At 40.1% G+C, this 11,952-nt stretch overlaps 1 protein-coding gene across 1 annotated transcript; it reads right to left on the bottom strand.

The window, feature by feature from the left end:
• Window positions 1-76: 76 nt before the first annotated feature.
• LOC118318090 (mucin-5AC-like) lies at window positions 77-6,828 on the bottom strand. The gene is made up of 9 exons (XM_047336893.1): window positions 6,780-6,828; window positions 6,317-6,418; window positions 6,042-6,209; window positions 5,781-5,897; window positions 4,613-4,734; window positions 3,240-3,865; window positions 2,987-3,051; window positions 2,108-2,931; window positions 77-109 (listed from the first exon to the last, which is right to left on the bottom strand). Exons 1-9 carry the CDS (start codon window positions 6,826-6,828, stop codon window positions 77-79), a joined length of 2,106 nt encoding a protein of 701 aa, XP_047192849.1.
• Window positions 6,829-11,952: the final 5,124 nt, after the last annotated feature.

The raw sequence follows: 11,952 nt of genomic DNA, 5'->3' as shown, positions 1-11,952 counted from the left end.
GTGACTGCCAACTAAAGATAGCAAGTAAACGCAAGACAAGGCTGCAAAGGGGCCTCTCAGAAGGCTTCTGGTGACTTCAAAGGTCCTTCGTCCATTTTTGTTCAGAATTCTAAAAGAAGATAAAAACAAGGAGTCCGAGCAATGCATGGACCATTCCCATTCTGATACAACAGGCGTCACTGGCGGTTGTTGCAACTGTGGTTGTCGTGGCAGCAGTAGCTGTTTGTTGTGGCAGCGGTTGTTGGATAAGGGCAGCAGTTGTTGGCGTTGCAGTTGTAGTAGTTGGTGCAGAAGTTGTTGTTTTTGTTGTTGTTTGGGCTGTAGTTGATAAAGTTGGGGCTGCAGTTGTTGTAGTTGGTAAATAAGCAGTGGTTGGGGCTGCAGTTGTAGTTGGCACAGTAGTAGTTGTTGTTGGGCCTGCAGTAGTTGTTGTGGCAGCAGTTGTTGTTGTCGTTGCAGCAGTAGTTGTTGTTGGTGAAGCAGTAGTTGTTGTTGGGGCTGCAGTGGTTGTTGTTGGGGCAGTAGGGGTTGTTGATGGGACAGCAATTGTTGTTGTGGCAGCAGTAGTTGTTGCGGCTGCAGTCGCAGTTTCTCCGGTAGTCGTTGTTGTTGTTTGGGCTGCAGTTGTTGTTTGGGCTTCAGTTTTAGATGGCATAGTAGTAGCTGTTGTGGCAGCAGTTGTTAGTGTCATTGCAGCAGTTGTTGAGACTGCAGTGGTTGTTGTTGGGGTTGTAGTTTTTGGGACTGTAGTAGTCGTTGGGGCGGTAGTTGTTGTTGAAACTGAAGTTATTGTTGTTACTGGAGTTGTTGTTGTTGGAACTGGAGTTGTTGTCGTTTGGGCTGCAGTTGTTGTCAGAACTGTAGTTGTTGTCGTTGGGGATGTAGTTGATGTTGTTGGGGATGTAGTTGTTGTTGTCGGGGCTGTAGTTGTTGTCGTTGGAACTGGAGTTATTGTTGTTGTTGTTGGAATTGGAGTTGTTGTCGTTGGAACTGAAGTTGTTGTCGTTGGAACTGTAGTTGTTGTTGTTGGGGATGTAGTTGTTGTTGTTGTGGCTGTAGTTGTTGTTGGAACTGTAGTTGTTGTCGTTGGGGCTGTAGTTGTTGATGTTGGGGCTGTAGTTGTTGTCGTTGGAACTGTAGTTGTTGTTGTTGGGGATGTAGTTGTTGTTGTTGTGGCTGTAGTTGTTGTTGGAGATGTAGTTGTTGGAACTGTAGTTGTTGTCTTTGGGGCTGTAGCTGTTGTTGCTGTTGGAACTGTAGTTGTTGTCGTTGGGGATGTAGTTGTTGGAACTGTAGTTGTTTTCATTGGGGCTGTAGTTGTTGTCGTTGGAACTGGAGTTATTGTTGTTGTTGTTGGAATTGGAGTTGTTGTCGTTGGAACTGAAGTTGTTGTCGTTGGAACTGTAGTTGTTGTTGTTGGGGATGTAGTTGTTGTTGTTGTGGCTGTAGTTGTTGTTGGAACTGTAGTTGTTGTCGTTGGGGCTGTAGTTGTTGATGTTGGGGCTGTAGTTGTTGTCGTTGGAACTGTAGTTGTTGTTGTTGGGGATGTAGTTGTTGTTGTTGTGGCTGTAGTTGTTGTTGTTGGAGATGTAGTTGTTGGAACTGTAGTTGTTGTCTTTGGGGCTGTAGCTGTTGTTGCTGTTGGAACTGTAGTTGTTGTCGTTGGGGATGTAGTTGTTGGAACTGTAGTTGTTTTCATTGGGGCTGTAGTTGTTGTTGGAACTGTAGTTGTTGTCGTTGGGGCTGTCGTTGTTGTCGTTGGGGATGTAGTTGTTGGAACTGTAGTTGTTGTCATTGGGGCTGTAGTTGTTGTTGTTGGAACTGTAGTTAATGTCGTAGGGGCTGCAGTTGTTGTTGTTGGAACTGTAGTTTTTGTCATTGGGTCTGTAGTTGTTGTCGTTGGGGCTGTAGTTGTTGTTTGAACTTGAGTTGTTGTCGTTGGGGATGTAGTTGTTGTTGTTGGGGATTTAGTTGTTGTTGTTGGGGCTGTAGTTGTTGTCGTTGGAACTGGAGTTGTTGTTGTTGGAAATGGAGTTGTTGTCGTTGGAACCGGTGTTGTTGTTGTTGGAACTGAAGTTGTTGTTGTTGGGCAAGTAGTTGTTGGAACTGAAGTTGTTGTTGTTGGGGATGTAGTTGTTGTCGTTGGGGCTGTAGAAGTTGTTTTTGTTGGTACTGTCATTGTTTTTGTTGGAAATGGAGTTTTTGTTGTTGGAACTGAAGATCTTGTCGACTGGGCTGGAGTTGTTGTCACTGGAGCTGGAGTTGTTGTCGTTGGGGATGTAGTTGTTGACGTTGGAACTGGAGATGTTGTCGTTGGAACCGGTGTTGTTGTTGTTGGAGCTGAAGTTGTTGTTGTTGGAGCTGAAGTTGTTGTTGTTGGGGATGTAGTTGTTGTAACTGTAGTTGTTGTTGTTGGGGATGTAGTTGTTGTTGTTGGGGATGTAGTCGTTGTTGTTGGGGATGTAGTTGTTGTAACTGTAGTTGTTGTTGTTGGGGATGTAGTTGTTGTTGGAACTGTAGTTGTTGTTGTTGGGGCTGTAGTCGTTGGTGTTGGGGATGTAGTTGTTGTAACTGTAGTTGTTGTTGTTGGGGATGTAGTTGTTGTTGTTGTTGGAACTGTAGTTGTTGTCGTTGGGGATGTGGTTGTTGTTGTTGGGGCTGTAGTTGTTGTCATTGGGGATGTAGTTGTTGGAACTGTAGTTGTTGTCATTGGGTCTGTAGTTGTTGTTGGAACTGTAGTTGTTGTCGTTGGGGATGTAGTTGTTGTTGTTGGGGCTATAGTTGTTGTCATTGGGGATGTAGTTGTTGGAACTGTAGTTGTTGTCATTGGGTCTGTAGTTGTTTTTGTTGTTGGAACTGTAGTTGTTGTCGTTGGGGATGTAGTTGTTGGAACTGTAGTTGTTGTCATTGGGGCTGTAGCTGTTGTTGGATCTGTAGTTGTTGTCGTTAGGGCTGTAGTTGTTGTTGGGGATGTAGTTGTTGTAACTGTAGTTGTTGTCATTGGGGCTGTAGTTATTGTCGTTGGGGCTGTAGTAGTTGTTGTTGTTGGAACTGTAGTTGTTGTCGTTGGGGATGTAGTTGTTGTTGTTGGGGATTTAGTTGTTGTTGTTGGGGCTGTAGTTGTTGTCGTTGGAACTGGAGTTGTTGTTGTTGGAATTGGAGTTGTTGTCGTTGGAACTGAAGTTGTTGTCGTTAGAACTGTTGTTGTTATTGTTGGGGATGTAGTTGTTGTTGTTGGCGCTTTAGTTGTTGTCATTGGGGCTGTAGTTGTTGATGTTGTTGGAACTGTGGTTGTTGTCGTTGGGGCTTTAGTTGTTTTCGTTGGGGATGTAGTTGATGGAACTGTAGTTGTTGTCATTGGGGCTGTAGTTGTTGTCGTTGGGGATGTAGTTGTTGGAACTGTAGTTGTTGTCGTTGGAACTGTAGTTGTTGTCGTTGGGGTTGTAGTTGTTGTCGTTGGGGATGTAGTTGTTGGAACTGTAGTTGTTGTTGTTGGAACTGTAGTTGTTGTCGTTGGGGTTGTAGTTGTTGTCGTTGGGGATGTAGTTGTTGGAACTGTAGTTGTTGTCGTTGGAACTGTAGTTGTTGTCGTTGGGGTTGTAGTTGTTGTCGTTGGGGATGTAGTTGTTGGAACTGTAGTTGTTGTTGTTGGAACTGTAGTTGTTGTCGTTGGGGCTGTAATTGTTGTAGTTGGGGCTGTAGTTGTTGTTGGAAATGTAGTTATTGTCGTTGGGGCTGTAGTTGTTGTTGTTTTTGTTGTTGTAACTGTAGTAGTTGTAGTTGGAATTGAAGTTGTTGTTGTTAGAACTGTTGTTGTTATTGTTGGGGATGTAGTTGTTGTTGTTGTTGTTGTAACTGTAGTTGTTGTCGTTAGAACTGTTGTTGTTATTATTGGGGAAGTAGTTGTTGTTGTTGGCGCTGTAGTTATTGTCGTTTGGGCTGTAGTTGTTGTTGTTGTTGTTGTAACTGTAGTTGATGTCGTTGGGGCTGTAGTTGTTGTTGGAACTGTAGTTGTTGTCGTTGGAACTGTAGTTGTTGTCGTTGGAACTGTAGTTGTTGTTGTTGGGGCTGTAGTTGTTTTTGGAACTGGAGTTGTTGTGGCTGTAGTTGTTGTCGTTGGGGCTGAAGTTGTTGTCGGAACTAGAGATTTTTTTGTTAGAGATGTGGTTGTTGTTGTTGTTGGGGCAGTAGTTGTTGTCGTTGGAACTGGAGTTGTTGTTGTTGGACCTGGAGTTGTTGTCGTTGGAACTGAAGTTGTTGTAGTTGGGGTTTTAGTTGTTGTGGTTGGGACTGGAGTCGTTGTAGTTGGGGCTGTAGTTGTTGTGGTTGGGACTGGAGTTGTTGTAGTTGGGGCTGTAGTTGTTGTTGTTGGGGCTGTAGTTGTTGTTGTTACTGGAGTTCTTGTTGTTGGATCTGTAGTTTTTGTCTCTGTGGATGTAGTTGTTGTTGTTGTTGGAGCTGTAGTTGTTTTTGTCGGGACTGTGGTTGTTTTTGTTGGGGCTGTAGTTGTTGTCGTTGGAGATGTAGTTGTTGTTGTTGTTGGTACTATAGTTGTTGTTGTTGTGGCAGCCGTTGTTGTAAGAGTATTACATAAAGAATTCCCACAACAGACTGGTCCATCTGTGATGGTGCCAACATTGTGCATGAACGGTAGCGTCCCCAGGCTGGAAGCAGCTGCACACAAGTTTTTAGATGCACAGCCATAGGCTGGAGAAGATGTTGCCCCATTGGTCACTGAAGATGAAGAGTAATTGTGTTATTGTAAACATGTTTTTGTGCCCGTTGGATCATGTAAAAAAAACCAAACAGATTCTCTATATTGAGTCACTATTTTGCCCCGAAATCCTTTTGTATAACATGTCTTTTTGTTTTCCTCATGTACAAGTGTCCTCCAGGACCTAGTGACGTCACTGTTGTGTGGTAACACGTGAAAGAGAGAATATGTCTGATCAAGTCCAATGTCCTCAGTGACACTGGGTGCTTTCAGAGATGATACAGGCCTGAAACTTTCCTCCAGCACAGGGCAGCAAAACACTGTCATCAGTCTGGTTTTGAGTTTCTATCTAAGTGGAAGTAGCGGTTGCATCATTTAAATATACATTCAGGTTCACAACGAACACGAAGCAACATTTTCACATGATGAGATTACATACAGTGTTCGGGCTCAGGTTGAAATATTTGAACTGCAGCAAAATATTTGCTAGACACAATGTTGCAAAAGCGATTTAGCGTTGAGATTCTCCCAAAGTCTTTGATATCCATGTTCAAAAGAGACCGGGCGAATATTCCCAGGTGGAATTTACTTGTGTAACTCGCATGAGTAAACAAAATTAATAGTTTCTTTCAATTTTTTTATTTTTACGTGGCAGTTATTTGATTTAACACTTCAACCCTTAATTAGTCATTAGTCAATCAGAACAAACTGAACAAGCAACTATTTATTTTTCTTTGGTTCAGTTTTTAGACAAATGATTATTCATGAAAATAACTGAAACATAATCAGCGGAATTATCAGGATCACAGATGCTGATTTAAAACTGATCAAGGTGGAACTCATTTTAATTACTTCATATATTATGTGCTCTTTAATTCCATAAGGTTACAAGAATCTGAAAAAATGACTGGACACTATTAATGTTATATATTAATGTATGAGGCAGTAAAAAAAGGGTAAGAATAAGTAAAGAGTATTACATATGTGCTTAAAAACGCATTTGTCAGTATTACTTTAAGGTAATAGAATAGGTTTGAAGTCAACTGTAGTACATAAGAAGACTCACCAGTAGCTTGAAAGCAGAGATCTTCTGTTCCTTTACATTGTAATGGAATATTACATTCAGAGGTGACGGGGTTACAAGAGTTACACTGTAGGCGGTTATCTGCCGGAACAGCCGGGACTGAAACAGACAAGAATGACATCATTTATTTGAAGAGAGAACATTTCAGTAGGTTCACAAAATGAAAATAGAACATGTCAGAAGAAGGATGTTAATAGTCTGTTGTTTTATCTCATCCTGAATAATATAGTCTTGAAAACTTACAAGGTAGAGTGGCTGAGTTGCAGTTATCTGTGTCGCAGCAGAGAGCAGATGCAAGTGAACTGGAAACACCCAGGTTGACTGAAAATGTCTGAGAGCCCGTGGCTGGACACAAGGAGGACGATGCACACGCCTTGAAGATTTGCTGTACTGACGTTCCAGCTGAAGTGGCTACAGAGTCAAAGTGCACTTTGTTAATGTTGATGGAGAAAACACGCATAACTTTGCAGCACATGTATTTCAATTAAAAGTAACAGATGACATGAAGAAAAGTTTACCTTGAATGGCGGCTGTTATACACATCGTCTCTGAGGAACATGTCTTTGGTACTGTGGCTGTACAGGCACTAGTTGTGCAAGTTTGACACACAAGTGCTTCACCTGCCATGTAGAGGATAACAAAGTCAGTGATATGATGATTACATCTGAATGTCAAGTTAAACGTGAAAGGTCTTCATACAGCACCGTTCGGTCTCTAAAAAAACCCAAACATAAATTATAAGGCTTGTGATTTTATTAAGTGGATTTAAACTATTTGAGAGACACAACATGACTCATGACTTATTTTTCTTCCTTGTATTGCTGTACTGTAACTCATGAATTTCTCTTGGGGATCAATAAAGCCTGATTATATTTTTAAAAATATGAAATTATATTTTAACTACAACAGTGTATTTAAATTCCTTAATTGAAAATTGATTCCGGTAAAATATTTAAAATATGTATGTATGAGCAGAGGTACCTGTGCTGGAGAGCGTCCAGATCAGAGTCAGAGAAAGAAGCAGCTTCATCGTGATGAAAAGGTAAGTCCTGCAGGTGCGTTGAACTAAACTTTATCTGCACGGAGGCACTTCATATACGGTACAGGAATTGAATTCATTCATGACAGATGCATTTCTAGGCATTGGGCGTGTTCTCATTTTTCCAGCGCACATCATTCAGACCGTCCATACTTCTTTTGTCACATAGAAAAACATCAAGTCAACACACCTAAACACACCCTTTTTAATTTGGTCAGTGTTCACCTGTTTAGTATTGTGCACCCAAAAAAATATAATGTCAGACTGCCTCCCTCCGTTTTATAATAAAAAAATATTATGAAGATAATGGAAATCTGTCAAAGAACTCAAAGGGAAAACTCTGGCAAAGTCTGATAAGATGTTTTATTGACATATTAGGATGTTGTCGATGAACTAAAAACTAATACATTCTATGAAAATACATCCTTGTGAGCGTTATTAGATCTTTGAAAATGTCCAGGACAGTGTGCTTTTTAATTTTCCAAAATTTCACTCTCTAGATCTTTAAAATTTCTCTTCTGTAATGTAACATTGTTTTCTTAATGACTTAATTATTAGGTAGACAGACATTGTCCGAGCTGCGTGTTTTTCTTAAAAGTTGTTCTTGTTATGGTTGTGTACGTTGTTGTTCGTCATCTGGAATGTTGAGAAACCTGTACCTTGCATTCATTAATGGCATCTGCTTACAGCTTCATGTAACGTCAATTTTGGAGATACAGAAATATCATCTATTTAATATGATAATTTTTAATATATATTATATAATATTTAATATTCAATTAATGTAATAATTAGCTGAATGCACTGAATGCTGGACAGTTAAACTTAAGTAACTTCACTTGAGTAAATCTTCAGTAAAACTTAAGTAACTTAACTTAACTTGAGCAAAACTTAAGTAAAACTTAAGTAACTTAACTTGGCTTGAGTAAAATTTTACTGCAGGAAAGTATTTAAAGTATTGCGAATGGTCCCTTTTATTATTATATATCAACGTGTGACCGAGTTTTACCAAAAATGTTAATGAAAGAAACATTTTCGCCTGAACCAGGCCAACTTTATCCAAGGCTGTGTTGCATTTATAGTTAGAGCAAAAGGGTTTTTCGTCTATTTACCTGCAAAGTCACTTAGAGCTATGATAAAGTTAGTTAGGGGAAACAGATGCAGAAGAAGATGAACAACATTGCATTAAAAGGGAATTTTAAAAAAACATACCATGAACCTAACCCCAGCAGTACAGGCAGCAACTTGAGTAAAAGAACTTTACTACCGTGTCCCGATCCCTTGTGATGGTGAAGGAGTACACCATTACAGTGTTTGTGGTGGAATTCTTTGTTGCAGATATTTTTTAGAAATACTTTCTTTACTTTATTTGTTTCATGTAATTCGTGGAAACAAAACACCATTTTAAAATCAGATCGAAGAGATTGCTTCACTGCCAAATGTGTTGGCACGAGCGCCATTTTGTACCTGGACATCAGGTCGGTGTATTAACTGACTGTAGCGACAGCAACGACTTGTGATGGTTGTCCAGACGCAACTTTATATAAATTTAGCTTTTTTTCCAAAGTGACATACAATAAGTGCATTTTACGATGAAGACATTACCCAAAAAGTGCAAGAATCCAGCATTATTTTCCTGTTTTGATGACTCATTGACTAAGGGGCAGTCTGAACAGGTTGGTTTTCAGTCTTCGACGGACACATGGACGGGTCTCTGCTGCTGGAGCCAGGACAGCCAACAGACGGGATTTGGTTGAGCGGTGGCTTCCCGCAGAGCGGAGTGGAAGGTTCGACGTTGACGTCGGCTAAGTGACGGGTTGTTCCCAGCCCACATCAGACCTGTCACTGTCGGGTCAATATCTCGACTGAACGGCAGCAGCTTGTTTTCCTCTCTCCCTCTGTTGCTCTCCTGCTTTTTGCTTCACCTTTTGAGCCGCTGGACCATTAGCAATATTGACGGTCATTGTGAAAGGCAACCTCAATGTAGTGCAGAAGACATGGATAATGGTGTGGACACACCCGTGTGTGTGTGTGTGTGTGTGTGAGCCTCAGCGGTTCAACGATGTAAAGCATCCGCAGCGCAGTGTCATTGTCCCGGGAACCGAACCAAAGCTGCGGGCTGTACCTCCATGGTCCACGTCGCTAATTATAGCAAGATACAGGCTGAGTTTCAATTTCTGCATCCGCACAATACTGTATTTCACAACGAGAATGTGTTTTTAATGTAAATCACACGTTCTGATCAGGATTGTGGTATTTCATGGCACTGTGTTGTCTTTTTAATTATGTGCCATAATTTATAGATATAGTCATGAGTGACGGATGCAACTGTTTGTTTTTACCGTCATATTAAATCATGGTTGAGTTCCGTGTCAATAAAGAATTCGGTTCAGAGAAGGTAAACATGGGATTGGTCGTATTGTTGATGTTCTCTTGTACGTTGCCACACCCACTGTTCAATTGATGCCACAGCCACTCTCTATTTTTACCTCAATAATAGGCCTTTGAAAATCAAAAGTACGTCCTTCGTTAGGTGGGTTGTGTGTCTCTCTCTCTCACAAACACACACACAATCAAACACATAGTTCACATAACATTGACATGGTTTTTGCCTTGGACAAGACTATTTCTGTGCTGGGACATCTCTGAGTGTATTATACCAGGGAAAACAATAGAGTGTTTAATAAGATATTTATTTTTGGTTTTGATCACTGTAGTCATTTCATCTGTAAACCGATTCACCTGCGTCGCCACGTATCCTCTGGTGTGGAAAACAGTGTTGCAGCAGGATAAACGACAACCTGCAAAAAAGCTCCGCTGCTGCAGACAGCAGGTCAAAATAATAAAAAAATTTAATTTAAATAAATGATGCTTCATGCGTCAGATACTGTATGTGACCGTCCTCACAATCAACACCTGCCTGTACTTTCTCAGCACACGCATCAGGAAAACTAAACTCTGAATTGTCTACTTCATGCATGACCTTTTTAAAGAAATGTGTTTTACAAAACAATAGGTATACCCCATCATGTTTAGAGGTAAATAGCAATTTCATCAACAGCAAACACCAGAGTCTGTTATCTTTAATAAAACAGACTTAAAGCTTCAGTGTGTAATATTCAGGAAATCTTATTCACATAAATTGAAGATATTGTCCATAACTATGTGTTCATATATGTATAATCAACTGTGAATGAGTTAAATATAGTTCCATGAGGTGGACCCGACCTCCGTGTGAGTCTCCATGTTTCTACGTCGTGTTGAATACGGTTGTTGCAAAAAATGGTCCAGAATACATCGCGTTCACATTGAATTTTCAGACGCTGCTGAAAATTGTAATTAGTGGTGTGCCACCATGAAGTGTCCCCTGTCGGTTTCTCAGTTGGTTGCGGTTTGCAACTTTACCCTCACAACACATTCACATTGAGGTTATTTTTCAACTTGTAACTAAATAAGTGATTGTCTTTCACTTTTGTTATTATTTAGTCCGAGATTAATTTTTTTGGTATCCTTCAAAATTTTGTTTCTGGTGTCATGAGAGAAATATTTGTGGATGTCGTCGTGCAGTACAGAGTTTTGACAGCAGTGCGTCATCGTTAGTTGCTGTCTCAGGTTGTAAGACGACTCCTTGATATTATTCATCTGGACTGCAAATACAGTAAAAGTGTTGAGATATTAAAAATCAGCAAAGTCAACACGAGACTTCAGGTCTACTTGATTTTAGAATATTATCAATATGAGGATTTTTTTTTTAAAAGGAACTACTCCTATTAAATCCTAAATTTATTTGAAGTATTATATTTGTACAATTTGCAACAAAACAAACCTTTGAACGACGTTGAAGTTTGAGGAAAACTCCCCAGTGAATATGTGCCAAAGCAATAAAATCTGACTGGACTACTTATTGGTGTTTACAGTACGGGAGTAATTATGACTATTATAATAATTATTATGATTAACTCGATGAGCCTCAGTTGTCCTTTAAATTGACCTGTAATCAGACGTGATTTTAAAAGGTTCAGACTCATCATAGAATTACATTTCCCTCCCAGCTCATAAAACACATTACTGGGTCAGCTTATTATCAATGTCAATGTTATTTCTCCAGCTAATTACAATTTTCCAGTGACTCAAATTATGGATGATATTGCAGCTATAAAAACTAAGTTATTTAAGGGCAAAAAAAGAACCTGGCGCCTTGAACCTAAATTGCAGGCTGGTTATATTATTATTATTAAGGATCTGCACAGTAAATTTGACTCGGCTTGACTTGACTCCACCTTCATCCAGTACTACTAACTCCTGCAGAAACCATCTCCATTTCAATAAGCATATCAGTCATGTTGTCCAATCAGGTTTTATTCAACTTGGAAAAATTGGAGAAAAAAAAATCCTTGTATTCTTTTTCATCTTCCAACAAACTAGAAACAGTAATTCATGCGTTCATTTCATCTCTGTCAGATTTCTGCGATGCAAATTTTTCCGGCCTCGCCCGATAAAACATCAATTAACTCCCGCTGATCCAAAATTCTGACTCATAACTATATAAATACCTGTATAAATATAGGTATTATCATCATTTTTATAACTTGAATATGTGAGTTTGTTATGACACATGTCGGTATACAGAGAAGATTCTTGGTCTAACTTGCATGTGAACTGACAAATCACAGACAAACACAAAACATTATCATCTACAGCATTCCTGCAGAGGCCTCCACATCTGTCAGGACAACCGTCTGTGACGAGTAATATTCGTAATATTCGTCATGGACGATATTAAAGGGATTAAAATAGATATTCGTCACACCGTTCTCTGGCAACCGGCAGCAGCTGTTGTGTTTGTTTTGGCGGCAGCTGTGAGAATATTAGACAAACCGGTTCAACGACAACTGGTTAAGCGAGGCTGGCAGCTGCACACAGGTTTGCAAATCCAAAGAACTCGTGGAACCTTGAGTCATAAGAAAAAAAACATGAATATACAGTGATTTAATAACATTTTCCTGGTCTTATCAACCGCCCAAAGCACTTTACACACACATTCATACAGCACTTTTTCAATCACACATTATTCATACACGGCTGTCAGCGCGTGTCTTCCCCAGGGACGTGGAC

The sequence above is a fragment of the Scophthalmus maximus genome, chromosome 13 (genome assembly GCF_022379125.1).
Source record: "Scophthalmus maximus strain ysfricsl-2021 chromosome 13, ASM2237912v1, whole genome shotgun sequence".
NCBI classification, from domain to species: Eukaryota; Metazoa; Chordata; class Actinopteri; order Pleuronectiformes; family Scophthalmidae; genus Scophthalmus; species Scophthalmus maximus.
This window is presented reverse-complemented; position numbering and strand designations above follow the sequence as displayed.

Excerpts from the sequence above, each read along its gene's own strand:
- LOC118318090 (XM_047336893.1), bottom strand. The coding sequence starts at position 6,828 with ATGAAGCTGCTTCTTTCTCTGACTCTGATCTGGACGCTCTCCAGCACA. Across the intron at positions 4,735-5,780 it reads TCTCTGCTTTCAAGCTACTG|TGACCAATGGGGCAACATCT; the intron begins GTGAGTCTTCTT and ends CTTCATCTTCAG. Across the intron at positions 3,052-3,239 it reads CCAATGACAACAACTAAAGC|TTCCAACAACAACAACTACT; the intron begins GCCAACAACAAC and ends CAACAACTACAG.